Raw genomic sequence first — 23,004 nt, 5'->3', positions numbered from 1 at the left:
CGAGGAGAAGGGGACAACATAGGATGAGATGGTTGGATTACATCACCGACTCAACGGACATGAGTTTGAGTAAGCTCCGGGAGTTGGTGATGAACAGGGAAGCCTGGTGTGCTGCAGTCCATGGGCTCATGAAGAGTTGGACATGACTGAGTGACTGAACTGAACTGACCTGATGAAAGCAAGTAGAGCAGCTACACCATTTAGCCCATTTACTTTCTGCTGCTTGTACAGGACACTGGGATTCTGTGGCATTCATTTCAGTGCTAAAGAAACTATTATGGGTGTTGACACTAAAGAGGAGGGCAGTTCTGAAGTTGGCCATTGATGTTCAGAAGTGACAGTGAGTACACCCTGAATGTAAGTTACTGCCTCATCTACCTAACCATCATTCTTTATGCCTCCCCTACAGTGTCTAAAGGCAAGGTTGGCAAACCAGACATCCACAGACAAATGAGCAAGGATCATCTAATGTGAAGGTCAGCTGGCAGCACAAAATCAACAAGTATTTGAGGAAAATAAAATTATAAGAGATGCATGAAACTCTGAACAGATCAAATGATAGCTAAGGAACAGAGTTGATAGAGCAAATGGTAGAAGATCTAAACTCTGATTAATAGTCTCACAAAAGTTTGAAAGTTTATTGTTTTCTTGACAAATGAACCGATAGAGATCTTGTTTATTTAAAATGAGATTTGAAAATGTTTATAAACTATCAATTTTCTGTTGATAGGCTTGAAAATCCAGAAAAAGCAATATTCAGGGAACAGTAAATTTTACTTGAGAAATACAAATTTACTTGAGAGTGTAGAAAATCTTAATAGAATGTTAAACCTATAAAATATTGAACACTCAACACATAAAAATGCCATCAGATGTAGGTTTTATAGGCTAGTTCTACCAAAAATTTTTTTTACTTTTATTTTGTCTTGGGATATAGCCAATTAGCAAATAATGTTGTGATAGTTTCAGGGGAACAGCAAAGGGATTCTCCCCAAACTCCCTTCCCATCTAGGCTGCCACATAACATTGAGAAGGTGCTATATTGTAGGTCCTTGTTGGGTGTCCGGATAATTAGGGAGTTTGGGATGGACATGTGCCAAAATTTCTAAGAGTAAATAATTCCCTTTTATATAAGTTATTATAGAGCATAGAAGGAGATGGAATGCTTTCAACTCATTCTCTGAAGTTAGTATAATCTTGAGAAAGCTTTAAATTTATCCTGTGAATCAGTAACGAATTATAATCAGAAATAGAAAAGAATAACACAAAATTGTAGGTAATCACACTTATGAAAATATTATAGATGCATTAATCTTAACTAAAATATTATGAAGTGAAATATGGCAAAGGATTAGATGTTCAGATAGTGTTTATTCCAGATATGGAAGGATGGTTTAACACTGGGATATCTATTAATGTAATTCAGTACATTATCAGATTACAGGAAGAAAAAAACAAATGATGATCTCAATAGATACAGTAAAACATTTGATAAATATCCATTTCTCATTTTAAAAAGACTCTAGTTAGTCCATAATGTAGGTTTACACTCAACTCATAGAATATACCAAAAACTGAAATCTCTCTAAAATGTCTTAATGAAACCATTAAAATACCCAAGGAACAAGGAACAAGGCAAAGCTGATTATTTTTACCCAACATTGGATTTTTAGTTCCTCAACAATTTGATAAAACAAAAAAGAAGTCAAATTAGAATAAAAAGGAAGGTGTTGAAAAACAAGATACAAAGCTGTCATTGTTTGCAAATGGTATGGTAAGAAACCATCATTAAGAAAAGACTATTTTCCTGTATTTTCATAATAGCCTCGAAGAAAAGGATCACATTGGTAATAATGAAAACCATAAAATATGTAGGAATGAACCTAACAAAATGTGCAAGAATAATACAAAGAAAATTGAGCACTTTATTTGTTGAAGACTTTAGATCTTCTATCCTATAGAATTTACTGACATTTGACTAAATTTTACCTAAATTTGACTGCATTTTTGTGGTATCTCTTCCTTATTTCCAGAACACAGTTAGTGTTGGAAGGCTAACTAAATTTCACTTCAGATGTTTAGCAAGAATGATTTGAAGGTGGTTTTGTACAGTCTTATTAAGACACAAACAGTGTCTGGTTTTCTTTCCATTTTCTTTTTCTCTTTTAATATTTTGTCATTCTTTCTTAATTTATGAGCTCAATATTTCTAGAAACAGAAACTTTCACTCTTCAATTATTTGATTACAGTGAGATACAGTTCATATGGAAAAGACAGAATAGGTTTCTTATTCTCTCCCTTTCTCTAATAGTTTTTAAAATAATACATTGAATTTTTAGTATACTTCAAAAGAGATGATGGTAGACTGAATAATTAATTTCCCTCCCATCATTTCAAGATACCTACATACCAATTCCTGGAACCCGTCTATATGTAATCTTACATGTGAAAGAGGTTTTGCAGATATGATTAAGCTGAAGGCTTTGAGATGGGAGGATTATCCAAGTTGGCTCAATGTAATCATGTTCCTCCTAAGAGGAAAAGAGAGGAAAGAGAGAGTCAGGTGAAAAGGGGAGATATTTGAATATTCTACATTGTTGGCTTTGAAGATGGAGGAAGAGGCAAGGAGCCAAGGAATTCATGTGCCCTCTAGGAACTGATAGAGAAGGCAATGACAACCCACTCCCGTACTCTTGCCTGGAAAATCCCATGGACGGAGGAGCCTGGTTGGCTACAGTCCATGGGGTCACGAAGAGTTGGACACGACTGAGAGACTTCACTTTCACTTTTCACGTCCATGTATTGGAGAAGGAAATGGCAACCCACTCCAGTTTTCTTGCCTGGAGAATCCCAGGGACAGGAGAGCCTGGTGGGCTGCCGTCTATGGGGTCGCACAGAGTTGGATACGGCTGATGTGACTTAGCAGCAGCAGCAGCTAGGAGCTGAATAAGGCAAGGAAACAGATTCTCCTGTAGAGTCTCTGAACTGAATGAAACCTCTTCAACACATTAAGTTGAGGACTTCTGACTTCTAGAACTGTAAAATAAATGTGTGTTAATTTAAGCCACTGTTTGTGGTAATTTGTTGTAGCAAGAATAGGAAACTGAAATAGATTTGATTTTGTTTTGTTTTTGTTTTGTTTGATCCATATTAATTACTATTCTTAATGCTCAGTTTGACTCATTTTGAACAGTAATCCCATTGGTTTATTTGTGAATTCCTGTCAGAATATCCCCCTGCTTTAATTACCATACCATTAAATAATTTCTTGATATCTACTATGCCAGTGCCTTCTTATTGTTATCCTTCTTCAATATTTGGTTGATTATATACTTCATACTAAAATACTATAAAAGAAAAGAGGAATACTTTTGATGAGCTTATTGGTAATCTGGAAACAACTGAGGAAAGAATCTCTGAGCTAGAGGATATTATCAAAAGAATCCTCAAACCAAAAACCAAAGAAAACAAACACTGAAAGAGAAAAAATAAAAATGGAACAGACTATATCCAAGGTCTACAGGACAACTACAAAAGGTATAACATACATATAGTGGGAAAAGCAGGAGTAGAAGGAGAGAAAGGAACAGAAGAAATATTTGAAATATTCATTCAATAATGAATGAAATTTTCCCCAGATGAATTTCCCTACATCCTGGGAGGTCAGAGAACCCCAAAGATGATAAATGCCAAAAAATTATACCTAGGCATGTAATTTTTAAACTATGTAAAATCAAAGATAAAGAAAAATTCTGAAAGGAGTGGGGGAGGGGGGAAACAACTCAACCTGTAGGAACCAGTATAAGAATTACTTTCAATTTCTCTGAAACCATACAAGTAAGAAATGAGTGAAGTGTTTAGTGTTGAAAGAAAAAAAGCTACCAACCTATCAACATTGTGAAATTATCCTTAAGAAGTGAAAAAGGAAGGCTTTCTCAAACAAATAGTCCTGAGGGAATTTGTTGCCAGTAGACCTGGCTTGCAAGAAATGTTAGAAGAAAGTTATTTTAAAGAGGTGAAATAATATAGGTCATAATCTTAGATCTGCATAAAGTAAAGAAGTGCATCAAAGAGGGAATAAATGAAGGTAAAATAAGAACTTTTTATTTTCTTTTTTCTTAATTTATCTAACAGTAAAATTTGTTTAAATAATAATAATGCATTTGATTATATATATATATATGCTTATCTATAAGTGACATGAATTTCATGATGGATATAAGGGACAACAGAGAAGGAATAGGTTTATTTTTGTTTTTATAAGGCCCTTACACTACCCTTGAAGCAGTATACTATTATTAATATTTAAAATTGGACTTGGATTGGCTGTAAGTGGATATTAAAAACTAGAGAACATCACTAAAAAAGTAATATGCTAAGAAATGGAAACAAAATGTAATTATATAGAATTTTCAATTAAAAACGGAAAGGTAAGGAAAGAGTGAAAGACAAAATTAAGAACAAAATACAAGGGCAACAAATAAAAAGCAGAAACAAATATGGTATGTATTAATTCAGCCATATCAAATTTAATGCCAAATTTAATTTAAATTTAATGGTTTAAATGCGTGAAAAAAAAGATTGTCTTTAAAACAATATGATTGTCTCAGTAAATCCAGAAAAAGCTTTTGACAAAATTCAACACCAGTTTATGATAAAAACTCTCTAGAAACTGGGCATATAGGGAGCACACCTCAACATAATGAAGGCCATATATGACAAACCTGTGGGCAAAGCTGGTGACTCAGATGGTAAAGAATTCACCTGCAATGCAGGAAGCCCAGGTTAGATCCCTGGGTTGGGAAGATCCCCTAAAAAAGGGAATAGCAACCCACTCCAGTATTCTTGCCTGGAGAATTCCATGGACAGGGGAGCCTGGTGGGGTACAGTTCACGGGGTCACAAAGAGTTGGACACGACTGAGCAACTAACACACACATACACACATGACAAACCTACAGCTGATACTGTACTCAATGGTGGAAAGCTGAAAGCACTTCCTTTAAGAGCAGAAACAAGACAAGGATGTCCACTTTCACCACTTTTATTCAACATAGTTTTGGAAGCCCTGGCCACAGCAATCAGAAAAGAAAAAGAAACAGAAGGAATCCAGATTGCAAAATAAGAAATAAAACTGTCACTATTTGCTGATGACATGATACTATACATAGAAAACCCTAAAGATGTTACTGGAAAACTACTCCAAATGAATTCAGTAAAGTTGTAGGACACAAAATTAACACATAGAAATCTGTTGCATTTCTGTACACTGACAATTATCTATCCCTGCATTCCTATACAGTAAGAATGAACGATCAGAAAGAGAAATCAGAGAAACAGTCCCATTTAACCATAGCATCAGAAAGAATAAAATTCCTAGGAATAAACCTACCTACGGATACAAAAGACTTGTACTCTGCATATTATAAGATGCTGATGAAAGAAACATAATACAAAGAGATGGAAAAATATACCATGTTCTTGAATTGGAAGAATCAATTGTCAAAATGACTACTATCCAAGGCAGTCTTACAGATTCAATGGCATTTTTCTCAAAATTAGAGCAAAAATTTTTACAATTACTATGGAAACACAAAAGACCCCAAATAGCCAAAAAGCAATCCTGAGAAAGAAAAATGGAGCTGGAGGAATCAGACTCTTTTACTTCAGACTGTACTACAAAGCTACATTTATCAAAATAGTATTAACACACACACATGCACAAAGAAATACAGGTCAATGGAACAGAATAGAAAGCCCAGAAATAAAACCAAATGCCTCTGTCAGTTAGTCTATGACAAAGGAGGCAAGACTATACAATAGAGGAAAGACAATCTTCAGTAGATGATGCTGGAAAAACTGGACAGCTATGTGTAAAAAAAATGAAATTAGAACATTCTTTGACACCATACACAAAAGTAAACTCAAGATGGAAAAGCAGTTTGGCATGCAGCCAGTTTTAAGGTCATTGTCCAGTCAGGGAGAGAGACTTAGTGCCACCTGTGAAGCCTGAACAAGACTACTTCACTAGCTTCCTCAACACAGACATGAAGAGGACATCACAGAGTGATAAAAGGGTTGATTCTCCAAGAAAACATGACAGTTCTTAACATATGTGACTTAACAATAGGGTATCAAACTGTGTGAGGCAAAAACTGATAGAATTACAAATAAAAATGGACAAATCCTCTATCGTAGTTGGAAAGTTCAGCACCCCTCTATTCATAAGTACATAGATCTAGCTGGCAGAAAATCTGTTAAAGACATCGTAGGACTCAACAACACTATCAGTCAACTGAATATAATTGACATCTATGGACTACTTATCCAACAATAGAAGAGTACACATTCTTTTCAAGCTCACAAGGAGCATTCACCAAAATAGACCACATTCTATACCATAAAACACACCTTAACAAATTTAAAAGAACAGAAATCATAAATGTCTGCTCGCAGATCACAATGAAATTAAACTAGAAATCAATAACAGAAAAGTAACTGAAAAATCCAACAATTCGCAGTAAGTAAACACACTTCTAATAACACTGGCTCAGATAAGGCATCTCATGAGAAACTTGAAAGTATTTTGAGCTAAATTAAAAAAACACAGCTAATCAAAATTTATGGGATACAGCAAAAGCAGTGCTTAGAGGGAAATTTATAGCATCGAATGTATATATTGGAAAACAAGAAAGATCTAAAATCAGTAATCTAAATTTCCATGTTAGGAAACTAGAAAAATAAGAGCAAATGGAATACAGAGTAACTGAAGGAGAAATAGCCTGCTCCTAAAGAACTAGAGCAGAAATCAATGAAATTGAAAATGGGAAATCAATAGAGAAAATAAGTGAAATCAAAAACTGATTCTTTGAAAAGATCAATGGAATTGATAAGCCTCAGCTAAGCTAATTAAGAAAAAAGCAGGAGGACACAAATTACTGCTATCAGCAATGAAGGAGGGGACATTACTACATCCCTATGGACATTGTGCTCAGTCGTGTCTGACTCTGCAACCCCATGGACTGTAGCCTACCAGGCTCCTCAGTCCAAAGAATTTTCCAGGCAAGAGTACTGGAGTGGGTTGCCATTTCCTTCTCCAGGGGATCTTCCTGACCCAGGGATTGAACCTGAGTCTCCAGCATTACAGGCAGACGCTTTACCATCTGAGCCACCAGGGAAGCCCTCCCTGACATTAAAAGGATAATAAAGGAATACTGTGAACAATTCTCTGCCCACAAATTTGATAACATAGATGAAATGGACCAGTTACTTGAAAGACAAAAGTTTGCCAAAACTCACAAAAGAAGAAACATGATGTGAACAAATAAATAAGCCTATGTCTATTAAAGAAAGTAAATAATTAGTAATCTTCCAAAAGACAAGACACATGGCTTAGATGGGCTCACTTGTGAATTGTAACAAACAAATAAGGAAGAAATCATACCAGTTCTCTACAATCTCTTGCAGAAGACAGAAGTAGAGGGAATACTTCCTGACTGATTCTATGAGGCCAGCATTACCAAAGTACTAAAATTAGACAAAGACATTACAACAAAAGAAAACTGTAGACTAATATCTCTCATGAACATAGATGCAGAGGTATTCAACGAAAATTTAGCAAATCTCATCTAGCCATGTATTCACCATGACCAAGTGTGATTTATCCCAGGTATACAAGGCTTATTCAACATTCAAAAATCAATTACTATAATACTTCAAGACAAGCTGAAAAAAGAAAAATCACATGGTCATAATAAATAGATTCAGAAAATGCATTACATAAAATTTGATACCCATTTGATATAAAAACTCAGCATACTAGAAATAGAAGGGAACTCCCTCATTTGATAACAAATATCAAAAACCTATAGCTAACAACATTAAGCCATTCAATCCAAAGGAAATCAACTCTAAATATTCATTGGAAGGACTGATGCTGAAGCTGAAGCTCCAACGCTTTGGCCACCTGATGCAAAGACTGACTCATTGGAAGAGACCCTGACACCAGGAAATATTGAGGACAGGAGGAGAAGGGGGCAACAGAAGATGAGATGGCTGGATGATATCATTGACTCAATGGTCATGAGTTTGAGCAAACTCCAGGGGATAGTGAAAGACAGGGAAGCCTGGTGTGCTGCAGTCCATGGGGTCGCAAAGAGTCAACCACAATTTAGCAACTGAACAACAAACATCATTAAGTTAGAAACTCAAAGCTTTCCACTAAGATAAAGTGTACTACAAGGCAGGGATATCTCCTTTTTTTTCCTTTTTTTTCATTTATTTTTAGCCTCCAATTAGTTGGAGGCTAATTACTTTACAATACTGTAGTGGTTTTTGTCATACACTGACATGAATCAGCCATGGATTTACATGTGTTCCCCATCCTGATCCCCCCTCCCACCTCCTTCCTCATCCCATCCCTCTGGGTCTTCCCAGTGCACCAGCCCTCTTTTGTACTATAAGTTCTAACTAATAAGACAAGAAAATGATATAAATGGTATACAGATTGAGAAAGAAGATACAAAAATGTCTTTGTTTGCAGAGGACCTGTCTTTGTAGAAAATCTGATAGAATTTACCAAAAAAGAAATCCTATAAAAAACAAACACAAGTAATTCTAGAAAGAGTACAGGATACAAAGTTAATATATAAAAGTCAATTTCTTTCCTATGTATCAGAACAAGTGGAATTTGAAATTTAAATCACTTTATCCTTTGTATTAGTACTCAAAAAATGAAATACTTAGCCATAAATCTGACAAAATATATACTAGATTTACATGAGGACAACAAGAACCTCTTAGAATGAAATAAAAAAAAAAATAAATAAATGGAGTGATATTCCATGTGTGGGTAGAAAGACTCAATATTGTGAAGATCAGTTCTTCCCAACTTTATATATAGATTTAATGCAATCATCATCTAAATCCCCAAAATTTATTTTATGAATGTCAAAATACTGAATCTAAAGCTATAATGGAGAGTCAAAAGTCCCAGAACAACTCACACAGTGTTGAAGGAGAAAAATAAAATTGTATGATTGAGACTACTTGACCTTAAGACTTACTGTAAAGCTACAGGGACAAAAACAGTGTGGTACTGACACAAAAACAGATACCTAGATCAGTGGAACAGAATAGAGAGCCCAAAAATAAACTCACACAGGAATGATCAATTACTCTATGACAAAGGAGGCAAAATTATACAATGTGGAGAAGACAGTCTCTTCAGTAAGTGATGTTGGGAAAACTGGACAGGTGCATGTAAAATTAATTAGAACATTTTCTCACATCAAATACAAAAAATAAAGTCAAAATGAATTAAAGACCCAAATACCCAAATTTAAGAGTGGAAAGCATAAAAATCCTAGAAGAAAACATAGGCAGTACACTCTTTGACATTAAGAGTTAGCAATATGTTTTTGGATCTGTCTCATGAGGCAAAGGAAACAAAAGCAAAAAACCAAAAATGAGGCTTAGTTGAACTTAAAATCTTTTGCACATCAAAGGAAATCACCAAAATTGAAACACAACCTACTGAGTGCAGAAGATGTTTGCATTTTTATGCAGGTTTTTTTTTTTCCTGTTACTGACTTGTATGAAGTCTTTTTATTTTGGGGGTATTAACCCTTTATGAGTCACATTATTTCTAAAACATACAAACAACTCATACAACTCAATAACAAAAAAGAAAAGAGGAAAAAAGCCCAAATGAAAGTGAACAGAAGACCTAAATAGGCATTTCTCCAAAGAAGACATACACATGGCCAACAGGCACATGAAAAAATATTCAAAATCACCAGTTATTAGGAAAATGCAAATCAAAACTACAATGAGGCACCACCTCACACTTGTCAGAATCACCATCGTTAAAAAGTCTACAAACAACAAATGCTGGAGAGGGTGTGGGGAAAAAAGGAACCCTCTTACACTTTTGGTGGAAATGTAAATTGGTGTATTCACTATGGAAAACAATGTGGAGATTCCTCAAAAAACTAAAAATAGAGTTGCCATCAGATCTTACAATCTCACTCTTGGACATATATCCAAACAAAACTATAATTTGAAAAGATAGATGCACCCCACCATTCATTGTAGCACTATTCACAATAGCCAAGACATTGAAACAACATCAGTGTCCAACAGATGAATGGATAAAGAAGATGTGGTACAATGTTCTTGGATTGAAAGACTCAATATTGTAAAAATTATTATTACGACCCAAAGTAATTTATAGATTCAAAGAAATCCCTGTCAAACAACAATGGTATTTTTCACAGAACTAGAACAAAAAATTTCACAATTCATATGGAAACACAAAAGACCTTGAATAGCCAAAGTAGTCTTGATAAAGAAAAACAGACTTGAAGGAATCAACTTTCCTGACTTCAGACTATACTACAAAGCTACAGTAATCAAGACAGTATGATACTGGCACAAAAACAGAAATATAGACCTATGGAACAAGATAGAAAGCCCAGAAATTAACCCACACACCTATGGGCACCTTATCTTTGACAAAGGAGGCAAGAATATATAATGGGGAAAAGAGAGCCTCTTCAATAAGTGGTGCTGGGAAAACTGGAGAGCTACAAGTAGAAGAATCAAAGTAGAACACTTCCTAACACCATACACAAAAATAAACTCAAGATGGATTAAAGACTTAAATGTTAGGCCAAAAACCATGAAGCTCTTAAAGAGTGTATAAAGCAGTACATTTTAGCAAGGTTTTCTTTGACCCACCTCATAGACTAATGGAAATAAAAACAAAAATAAGCAAGTGGAATCTAGTTAAACTTAAAAACTTTTGCACAGCAAAAGAAACAATAAACATGATTAAAAGACAACCCTCAGGTTGGGAGAAAATAATGGCAAAAGAAACAACTGACAAAATCGCCAGAATACATAAGCAGCTCATACAGCTCAATATTAGGAAAACAAACAGCCCACTCAAAAATGGGCAGAAGACATAAACAGACATTTCCCTAAAGAGAACATACAGATGGCAAAAACATATGACAAGATGCTCAACATCACCAATTATTAGAGAAATGGAAATCAAAACTACAATGAGGTATCACCTCACACCAATCAGAATGGCCGTCATCAAAAAAAAAAAAAAGCTACCAACAGTAAATACTGGGGAGAATGTGGAGAAAAGGGAAAGCTCCTGTACTGTTGGAAGTAATGTAAACTGATATAGCCATTATGGAGAACAATATGGAGATTCATTTTAAAAACTAGGTATAAATCTACCTTATGACCCAGAAACCCCCCTGCTGGGCGTATACCCTGAGAAAACCACAATTCTAAATGACCCATGTACCCCAATGTTCAATGCATCACTCTTTACAATAGCCAGGACATGGAAGCAACCTAGATGTCCACTGACAGATGAATGGGTAAAGAAGATGTGATACATATATACAATGGAATATTACTCAGCTATTAAAAAGAACAAATTTGAGTCAGTTCTAGCAAGATGAATGAACCTAGAGCATGTTATATAGAGTGAAGTAAATCAGAAAGAGAAAAACAAATATAGTTTATTAGCGTGTATATATACGGATCTAGAAAAATGGCATTGATGAACCTATTTGCAGGGAAGGTGTGGAGATGCCAATATAGAGGATGGACTTGTGGACACAGTGGGGGAAGGAGAGAGTGAATGGAGAAAGTAACATCAACATGTATACACTATCAAAGTGTAAGATAGATAGCTGGTGAGAAGTCGCTGTGTAGCACAGGGAGCCTGGTCTGGCACTCTGTTATGGCCTGGAAGGATGCGGGGGAGGGTGGAGGGTTTAGCAAAGAGGGGATATATGTATAATTATGGTTGATTTACAATGTTGTATGACAGAAACCAACACAACATTGTAAATACTGAAAAACAAAAAATAAAAGAAGATGTCATACATATATACAGTGGAATACTACTCAGCCATAAAAAGAAATAAATAATGCCACTGCAGCAATATGGATGGACCTAGAAATTATTATACTAAGTCAGAAAGAGACAAATACCCTATGATATCACTTATATGTGGAATCTAAAATATGATACAAATGAACCTATCAAAGAAGCAGAAACACACTCACAGACATAAAGAAAAGACTTGTGGTTGCCAAAGGGAAGGTAAAGATTGGGAGTGTGGAAATAGCAGATCCAAACTGCTGTATAGAGAATGGATAAACAACAATGTCCTATTATATAGCACAGGGAACTATATTCAATACCCTGTGATAAATCATAATGCAAAAGAATATTAAAAAAGAACATGTATATGTATAACTGAATCATTTTGCTGTACAGTAGAAATTATCAAAACATAAATCATCTATACTTGAGTAAAACTAATTTTTTATTACAACATTTTTAATGAAATGATTCTAGATAGAAAGTGAAAGAAATAGAAAAGAATGAAAACAAGTAAAATGTGACAGTAGATCTGAATAATACTGAATTATAATACACCGGTGTTTTGTGTGGCTTAAAATATTACATAGAGAATTAAAATAAACTGATGAAAGTGAAAGTGAAGTTGCTCAGTTGTGTCCAACTCTTTGCCACCCCATGGACTATAGCCTGCCAGGCTCCTCTGTCCATGGGATTCTCCAGGCAAGAATACTGGAGTGGGTTGCATTTCCTTCTCCAGGGGATCTTCCCGACCCAGGATTTGAACCCAGATCTCCTGCACTGCAGGCAGACTCTTTAGAGTCTGAGCCACCAGGGGGAAGCCCAAATAAACTGATAATACTTTATAAATTGAAAGGGTGGTAAAGGGGTCATGGGGTCACAGAGAGTCAGACATGGCTGAGTGACTAGCACCTTATAAATTGAAAAGAAGGTAAATGAGTTAATGTATTGTTTCTGACATTTTTTGAGAAGAGTCAAAGTACTGATTTATAAACATTTAATAATTTGAGGATGCATATTCTAATCTCTAGGATAAGCTTTGGATAAATAATGTTAAGCTAGTAGAAGAAAAAAGAATAATAAAAATCCATTGGTTTAAAAAGTGCTAAATTTAAAATCTCTCATGAAAAAATGAGAAAAGTATGGAGGAAAGTAGTTTTTAATTTTGAGATTAAATTAAATTAAATTTAGTTGTAGGATTAGCCACCTAAATTTTTTTTTAAGGTTTAAGGAAGATACTACAAAGAAAAATGTTTTTAAAAAGGCACTTGAAAATTTTTGCAAACTAACGTATAAAGGTCAAAACTATTTTATGCATAAATAGTAACCACACAGAAAATAAGTAAATGACAAACAACACAACAGAAACATTGCAAAGAATTTGAACAGACTGTAAATTTTACTGATAAAGAAGATATAAATGTATTTAACCTCACTATTTATCAAGGAAGTACAAATAAGGAAAACTATTTTCAACTGTAATATTGGCTAATATCAACAAGATTGATTAACAGCCAGTATTAATGAAGATGCAAGAAAACATAGCTCTATGGCAGGGGATTGTTGATAAGTTAAATTTTTAAAGCCACTTTGGAGAGCAGATTGGAAAAGTCAAATGTAAATATCCTTTGTCCACCAAATTCTAATTTATAAGTATCTTTTGTTTGGACATACTCATGTTATATAAAGATGTTTATTCATGAATATACATCAAAGTATGGTTTATAACAGCTAATAATTTCAGAAAGTGAATAAGAAGGAAAATGACTAAATAAAATGAAGTATAATCACACTGTGGAAAACTAACCAGTCTCTAGAAGGAATCCAGCAGATCCACATGTATGGTTATGTTAGGATCTCAAACATGCTTAAAGAAAAAAGTAGAGAGGTAGAACAATGTGAATAGTGTTTCCACTTATTTTTAAATGCAGATAAACATGAAAATATATAGACATGTATATACATTGAAATGATGGTAAAGACTTGAAAGGCTAGAAGATTTATACTAACCTTTAACATGGCAGACCTTTGGGCGAGTGAGTGAAAGTAGGAGTTGGATAGGATTTGAAGAAGGACATTTTATTCTGTGTATTTCAGATTTATGTTAATCTTCTACAGTGTGAATGTCTTCATGTATTACTTGTACAATAATTAAATTGTTCCCTAGTTCATTCCCAAGAAGTAGTGAGGCACATTTTGTAAATTAAATGCAGGCATATGAGCATGCTTCCATACTAATATATTAACAGTATTATCATCTGGGTATTTACAAAATGAAAAACTGAATAGAAAAAAAATAGGTGAACTCTTGATCCATAAAATTTTTAAATACTTTACAAGTGTGTTGCTGACACATTTTAAATTTAGGTATAAACTTGGTTTAACTGAAAAGTCATTTATAGATTAAAAATCTGGTGCTGTGCTATAACATCCCAAATTTTCCCTAAGAAAATAAAATTGATATCATGAATTATGTATACATAGCACATTTTAAAAATATTTATTCAGTTTAATTTCACCAAAGTGACAACACATCAAATCTTGGATCATTTGTATTTTCAGAGGTTATATTATATATATGTATATATGTATGTGTGTGTGTGTGTATTTAAACAGATGCACACACACATATACATATTTGCATTTGAATATAAAAATGTTATAAGATTAAGTCTGCTTTAATAGTTTCCCTAATTTACACATGTAATAGGTATAATTTTATCTCTTAACTGTTTAAGCCAAAACACTTAATGTTCAGACTTTTAGTTTATAATATGGACATTTTCACATGCTCTCCCTTTGCACAATTCCAGAGGGCACCGTTCACATCATGGTCTATGTGATTAGTGGAGTTGTGCATTATGCAGCCTGCACAGCTGAAGGTAGAGGCCCTGTTTTCACAAGTGGTACTGTGGCAGAATCTGATTATTATAAATATGACATACTTAGAAAGATATTTAAAGAGAATGATAAATATACCTAAGTGGTTACCTTGCCTAGAGTCATATTTTGGCAGCCTTTCAAAATCTAAAATAATACCACTTATAGTCAGCAAATATAGACAATTCAGACCTCTCTAAAGTCAGTGATGTCAATTGTATATAATTTTATGTTCTGAGCACTTACTCCTAAATCAAAAACAAAATAAAGAAAACACTTTTTTCTTCCTTATTTCAAAACCCACACAGATTATGGGTGTTAATGACACTGTACTTTAAAAATGTTAGCTTTTGGTGGGGAAAAATAACCAGATAGAAATACGAATTTTATTTTCTTTCTTTAAGCTGTAAAGTTATGGTGTCCTTAATAAACAAAATATGACACTTATGTAAACACTCAGCCTTTTAAGGAAAAAAAAAAGCAGAAACAGCATTGCGTGTCTGATCGTATTTTGGAACAGAGTATAGCAACTGAAGCGTAGCTATGAAGATATCTTTTTTCTCTTTAGTTTACCCTTGAGATGTACCTATCAAAATAATCTAAACTTATCCAGATGATGTTTTTAATCTTGAAAAAGGCTTTTTTTTCCCCCCTTGTTGGATGATCCTATTAGCAAACTGCTGGAAGGGAAAATCATACAGGACATAATTTGTAGTTTGACCTACTCACATTGGGTGTTGCTAAAGAAAATCAATCAGAAATTGTTGTGTTAAAATAACTCTATCTGCTCTACCTGGCGTGTGTGACTGACTTTAGAATCATTTTTAAAAAATGGTTGATGCTTGAGAATACAATTTATCAAACTTCTTGTCCTTTTTCTGCAAAGCACAGGAAAATAATCATCCCACCCTAAATATCAGTCTTTTAAGAGAAATTCAGGGGATCTGTCTCCAGTATAAAATAATTGATAAATGGCAGGAGCATAATTTAAAGATGGTTTCCATCACCAGTCATATGGCACCTAAACTCTTGAACCTGTCACCCAAGTCTTCCCATCTGTTGGCCCACTAACATTAATCTCAGTTCTTCTGCGATCAGTTCTCTGATGAGCTAGGTTGGTCTTTTCATAATTACAGGGTTCCTACTTACTTTTTCCTTGAAGTAAGCTTTTCCTGCTGCCTGAAATGCTCTTCAGCCTTTTTTCTGCCAATTCAAATCTATTATTCCCTCATAGCTGTTTGAGGAATGCTTTTTTTAAACACCAAAGGAAAAAGAAGGGAGGGAAGATGGACTTTGTCTGACATTTTTACTTTTAATTTCCTTAGCATTAAATATTTTCTAAGTATAGAGTTGTATCCCTTGAAACTATGTAGCTCTGGAGGATTAAGATAACTGATATTTTTTTCTCTTATTTTCCTCAATAGAGAACCTATATACATTCACATACTTCCCTGGTGGCTCAGAGGGTGCAGAATCTACCTGCAGTGCGGGAGATCTAGGTCGGGTCCTGGGTTGGGAAGATTCCCTGAGTAGGGCATGTCAACCCATTCCAGTATTCTTGCCTGGAGAATCCACACGGACAGAGGAGCCTGGCAGGCTACCGTCCATGGGGTGGCAAAGAGTCGGACACAACTGAACGACTAAGCACAGCACAGCATTCAGTAGTTGTTTACTAAATCAGTTAATGTAAAGGAAGGAAAGTTTTATTTCTTGACTAATTCCAAAACATTTTATTTGGAGAATGTTATTTTTGTGCACAGACTGAAAAATCTAAATCAGCTTATTAAGATATCAATCATTAAACCCATTACCAGGAAATTAAAAGTCAGTATTAGAAGAAAATATGCTTATATGAGTTGGTTTAATCATGGAGAACCTCTTTGTATGGACCACCCTGGGAATGTTCAATTTATAATGGGAATTCCCATTATAAGTTGAGACTCTCAGAGACCACTAATATTTTAGACGACATCAAAATTTTAAAATTCTGTTTGGGGAGGGAAACACCATAGACAAAAATCAAACACTCTAAAAATAAAACTTACAGTATGGGTGGAAGAAAGGCATAATAGTATTAATGTGGGGTGTAATGATTTCTTAGAAATCAATGAGCAAAAGGTAACAATACTAGTGGAAAAAATAGTAAAACATATTTAGAAGGAAGATATATAAATATCCAATAAACTTATGCAGATTTCACCCTTTGTAGAACTCAAATAAATGCAAATTAAAATTATCAGATTCTCAAAAATTAAAGTGATAGCACCTTATCTTGAGAGTGTCTTGAACTGGCACTCACATATACTGATGGTAGGAGTGTAAACTGGTAAACTTTCCAGAGAGAACTTTGGCAAGATTTATCAAATTTTAAAATGTGTTCACCTTTTGAGCTAACAGTCTTCTTTGAGTTTATTCCAAAATGGTAATCAGACAATAGACAGAACTATCAGTGCATATATTTGTTTATGATAGAAAAAAATCTTCAAGCTATGAAATATCTGAATATCTATTAGAAGGAAATGTTCAAAATTTGTGGTGTCTCTTATTTTTCATCATTAAAAGTACTCATATAGTGTGTACTTATGATGAAAAATTATTCACATTATGTTAAGGAAGTGAAAAAAAAACAGACTACCAAATGTATCTATTGTGATTGCAGTTTATAATTTTATATCCTTATTTATGTAGCTATATAAAGAAAAGGTCCTGAAGGACATATTTCAAATTGTTACCAGTAGTTATTTGATGTTGATAGTATACCAGGATAATCTTTGCTTGCTCTTTACACTTGTCTATATATCCTGAATTTATTTTTTATAATCAGCATGTACTTCAACACACAGTTGTTTTCTGAGTAAAGACTTAAATTAGCAAAGGTTTATTCAATTTCCCTTTATTTTCCTTATCCAGCAGTATTTCTTTTTTCTTGCTTATTTAACTTTAAAAGATTGCATAACATTATGAAAATATCTTTTGTTTTGAAGAGATGCATTTCATGTTTATGTGATAAGGCAGTGTTCTTTTTCCCTAAAGCAAAAGGATCTATTGCCAATGAAGATTTAATTGGTACTTCGATGAGCATCTTATTATTCATGAGTTCTATAAATCACCAAAATGCCTGTGATGATCATAGTAAGACCTAGAAAACAAGGACACCAGCTATAGGGATGTACTCTATAGTTTCAGATACTTATCTGGCCAATAGATGGCAAGAAGTGAGGGGATGAATGGAGTCTTAAGAAAAATCAACGTGTCTCAATTCTGTGATTGAGCAGATCAGCGGAATCCATTGATAATCTAGCTTCTGGTTTAAAGAAAAGTCATCATTTCATTCTTCACTAAGATGTCCAGACATGTCTAAAATAGACTATACAGGGTTCAGTAATGTATATTTGAAAAGGGATATATTCAAATCAAAATGTGTTCAGAAGAAAATAACCTGGATTTTTCAGGACCAGAGGTCTCTGAAGAAGAAATAACTACAGAAAGATATAACAGCTCTCTTCAAATCTGAAGGTCTGACAGGAGTTAAAAAAAAAAAAAAAAAAGCATATGGCACACAAAAGACAATTGTCTGGCTCTCCTGGGGAGGATCTTGTCTAGGTGTATGCAGTCACTCTCTCAGTAATGAATGACATACCCAGTAATGGAAGCTCCTGCAAGCCAAAGACACTTAGTAAATTTTATTGAATAAATTTAGAAGTAATAAATTATATCTTCATTGAATATATTTTAAATTTAACTGGATGATTTTTGAAACAGATTTTGTAAAGTTGTTTAAAGTATAAAATGTAAAATTGAGCCAGGACATCTATAGGGATGTGACCATCTATCCTAGATTTTTATACAATTTTCTAGGACAATCCCAATTCAAACTATTTTATCCTATTCTTCCCTTAAATATACTTCTAAATATTCTCACTGGTAGTGAAGTCCCAAATTTATGATAAGCCTGTCTTGTTCTGGGTAGCATAACTAATAGAATGACAAAACAGATTCTGTTCTACAGACTGAAAATCATGTTGGACTGCTACAGTCGGTGTGGATAGAAACTATGGTTGTTTATAACTAGGAAGTCATTTATTATAAATATAGAGGTAGCTGTATCTTGGTGAATGCAGGCTTAACTGTTAATAAATTTATGTAATCAAATGTAAGTCAACCAATACTGTAGGATGATATATTTCTATTGATTACTTTCTTAAAAAGATGATTCTGGTCGCAGTTCCATAATATTGGGCCACATACCAACCTTTCCTTAGTGTTCAAGTTTGATTATGAGGCCAGACTTAAGGCTTGATGAGTGTTTGACAGATGGCTGAGAATATGCAAGTGAGTATGCATTGTGCAGAAAAGCATGCAAGTGAAGAGTCAATCAAGAGAGAATAAACATGCTTAGAAAGAGGCCACCTTATTGGTATTCTGACTACAGAATCGAGCAACTTTCTATGCAGATTATGCAGCTGCATCAGCACCATTGACTATAGGAGTGAAGAGGGGAAAAAACCCTAAGTTTTCTGTGGCAAACTAGCTCTGTGCTTGATCAAGGAAATAATATAAGGATAAATGAAGTAGAGTGAGTTTTTTTGCTTTTTGTGTTTTTTTAGTTGCTTATTTCTTCTCTTTGCTTGAAGTACTAATGACCATAGCAAACGTGGCAAGTATAAGTGATGAATATGGAGTTTCACATTCAACCTCCCAGAGCTTGGCTTTTAGACTAATCAGAATTTAGATGGGGACGCAACTTTACTTTACTTCAGGATTTGCATGCTCAGTATACACAGAATCATAAATGTGCCAGTGCTTGTGGGGAGATACACACACACACACTTCAAGAAGAGGAAGAACTGATAGAGAAGTCTCTATTATTCAGAAAATGTTTTCTACCCTAATTCAACACACAGTAACTTAAAGAATTACAGGCTTTCAGCTAAAGAGATCAAGTATTTTAAATGGGAAAGAAATGATGCATGCTGCTGACAAATGAATGCAGATAACTTTGCTCTACTTAAACAATGAAAATCTTTACTTAATTTATTTAAGAAACTACTTTTTTAATACCTCAGACTAGCAATCTAGAGAGACATGTTATAAGTATGTGAAGTTAAGCCTTTTTTATAAGCAAGGCTTATTACTGATAACTATACAACTTTACTGGGAGATGTTGGCTCAGTGCTCTCTTTGGCTTTAGGAACAGGACTAGATGTGCATTTCAGCTCCACATGGGCAAAGCTGCCTTGCAGTTTAAGCTCATCTCCTAAGGAACAAATTATAGGTTCCAGATCACTGTCTTCTAAATGCATTTCCAGTTGTAGATGTTGCCTATAATCTTCAGGTTGCTCTCTATTGTCTCCTGTAATAATCAACATATGTATTAAGCAAGTGCAGTGTGCCTACCACACTAAGTACTCTGGGAACTTACTGTTCATATGTTTATAAAATATTACTTTTAGTACCAGTGTGTGACATTGGTTAGCAAAATAAACACAGTTGTTCATAATGCTAAAGAGTCTAGTGAGAGAAATGGACATTAATAAACTCACTGGAATATAGGGCTTCCAAGATAGCTCAGTAATAAAGAATCCACCTGCCAATGCAGGAGACACAGGTTCAGTCCCTGGGTTGAGACCCCCTGGAAGAGGAAATGACCACCCACTACAGTATTCTTGCCTGGAGAATCCCATGGACAGAGAAGCCTGGCAGGCTATAGTCCATCCGGTCACAGAGTCAGACATAATAGCACGCATGCACACACAGGCATATAATTACAAACCAAGTACTGTAAAGGAAAACTACAGATTATTGTAAAGAAGGAGATTAGAGAGTGCTTTCTAAGCTGAGGATTAGTGGGTCATAGAAGGCTTCTCTGAGCCTAGTTATCTTTTTGGAGTGGCTACCTGGAATAATAGATGTTAACTGGGCAAATGTTTAGGGAGAAGGGAAGTTAAGCTAGTTGAACATTTAGTATACACCAGGAACTGTCTACAAATTTTAAGTCAACAATTTTCACAACAACCAAAGGAGGGAGGCAACTTTTTAACCATGAAACCTGAGGACTAAGGTCTGCATGCTTAAAGACTGTCCCAAACTTCCTCTGCAGAGGCTTTGATTTAAATCCTAGGATCACCAAAGAAAGCCTTGAATGAGACAGTTTAGGCCACTTTTAAGTTAAGCAGGTTGCCATAATATTAGTTACCTACAGAAGTTCAAGCAATTAAACAGAAACCAAGTAGGACACAGTTTAACTATAGTACCTTCCAAACACACACTAAAAAAAAAAAAGATAATAGAAATAATATTATAACAAAGTTATTTTAAATTAGTAATCACTTTTACAGTCCTTTTAAATTTTTTATGCTTTCTACCCATAAGCACCATGATGTTCTTTTTTACTTCATAAATATCATTAACCAAATATGTGCCTTTGGCTTATGTAGTTTGTGAAAATGGACATTAAGTACAATACTGTATATTAAGTTACAGTCAAAATTGAGAAAAGTGAAAGTACTTCATTATTTTTGTTAAATATTGAATTTTTTGAAGTAATGTGATCATCAAATGTAAATGAGCATAACTCTGATATAAATGTAAATTTTTCAAAACTTGAGATGTTACTTAAGATAAACTGGCTGAAGTTCTGAATATTTAATTATACCATTTTCATAATATGAGTGCAGTCACCTATTCAACATAATCAGTTATCTAGATAAAAACAATTATAATTGAACATAGCTATTTCCTAAATATATTTTAAATACCATAAACAGTCCTACATTAAATATTTGGCCTATTGCTTGATGTTTTCTGTTGGCTTCTCCAGATCCACTTTCTACCCTTTTCTACCCTTCTCTGTGTCTCAGAAAAACCAATGTTTTTGGAAATCATCAGTAGCTTCTTACTGTCTGACTTCTACATAGGCCACTGTGTGGACGTGGGTCGTTAAAGGGAGAAGCTGAGTAATTTTACTCTCAGCTCCCTCCCTGTGGGTTCACTGCATATTGAGTGTGGCCTTTACAGAAGGCTAGAGTTCCTGTCTTGTCTATATAACTCTTCTCTCTGTATTCTGGAAACTGCTACCTCTCCTCCCCACTTGACACTGGGATGAGAACAGGGTGCCAGACCATCCTTGTTGCTTTGCCTAAATCAGCCTGCTTTTTGGTAAATGACCTTTTTATTTTTATTTATTTATTTTTTTTCATTTATTTTTATTAGTTGAAGGCTAATTACTTTATAATATTGTAGTGGTTTTTGCCATACATTGATATGAATCAGCCATGGATTTTCATGTGTTCCCCATCCTGATCCCCCCTCCCACCTCCCTCCCCATCCCATCCCTCTGGGTCTTCCCAGGGCACCAGCCCTGAGCACTTGTCTCATGCATCCAATCTGGGCTGGTGATCTGTTTCACCCTTGATAGTATACTTGTTTCAATGCTATTCTCTCAGAACATCCCACCCTCGCCTTCTCCCACAGAGTCCAAAAGTCTGTTCTGTACATCTGTGTCTCTTTTTCTGTTTTGCATATAGGGTTATCGTTACCATCTTTCTAAATTCCATATATATGTGTTAGTATACTGTATTGGTCTTTATCTTTCTGGCTTACTTCACTCTGTATAATGGGCTCCAGTTTCAACCATCTCATTAGAACTGATTCAAATGAATCCTTTATAATGGCTGAGTAATATTCCATTGTGTATATGTACCACAGCTTCCTTATCCATTGGTCTGCTGATGGGCATCTAGGTTGCTTCCATGTCCTGGCTATTATACACAGTGCTGAGATGAACATTGGGGTGCACGTGTCTCTTTCAGATCTAGTTTCATCGATGTGTATGCCCAGGAGTGGGATTGCTGGGTCATATGGCACTTCTATTTCCAGTTTTTTAAGGAATCTCCACACTGTTCTCCATAGTGGCTGTACTAGTTTGTATTCCCACCAGCAGTGTAAGAGGGTTCCCTTTGCTCCACACCCTCTCCAGCATTTATTGCTCATAGACTTTTGGATAGCAGCCATCCTGACTGGCATGTAATGGTACCTCATTGTGGTTTTGATTTGCATTTCTCTGATAATGAGTGATGTTGAGCATCTTTTCATGTGTTAGTTAGCCATCTGTATGTCTTCTTTGGAGAAATGTCTGTTTAGTTCTTTGGCCCATTTTTTGATTGGGTCATTTATTTTTCTGGAATTGAGCTGCAGGAGTTGCTTGTATAT

General features: G+C 34.7%; 1 protein-coding gene across 4 annotated transcripts in view; it reads left to right on the top strand.

The window, feature by feature from the left end:
• Positions 1 to 23,004, top strand: part of CABCOCO1 (ciliary associated calcium binding coiled-coil 1) — a 158,704-nt gene that overhangs the window by 62,357 nt on the left and 73,343 nt on the right. The window contains exon 7 of one of the 4 annotated variants that reach the window (XM_043476876.1): positions 410 to 2,784. The exons of the other annotated variants lie outside the window; for them this stretch is intronic. Within the exon in view, the coding sequence (XP_043332811.1) occupies positions 410 to 474 (65 nt within the window). The 3' untranslated portion in view covers positions 475 to 2,784. Of the gene's footprint in view, positions 1 to 409; positions 2,785 to 23,004 lie in introns of those variants that run through there. 4 annotated transcript variants of the gene reach the window in all.

The sequence above is a fragment of the Cervus canadensis genome, chromosome 8 (assembly GCF_019320065.1).
Source record: "Cervus canadensis isolate Bull #8, Minnesota chromosome 8, ASM1932006v1, whole genome shotgun sequence".
Classification (NCBI taxonomy): Eukaryota; Metazoa; Chordata; class Mammalia; order Artiodactyla; family Cervidae; genus Cervus; species Cervus canadensis.
Note: the sequence above shows the minus strand (reverse complement) of the source record. Positions and strands in the feature narration are given on the sequence as shown.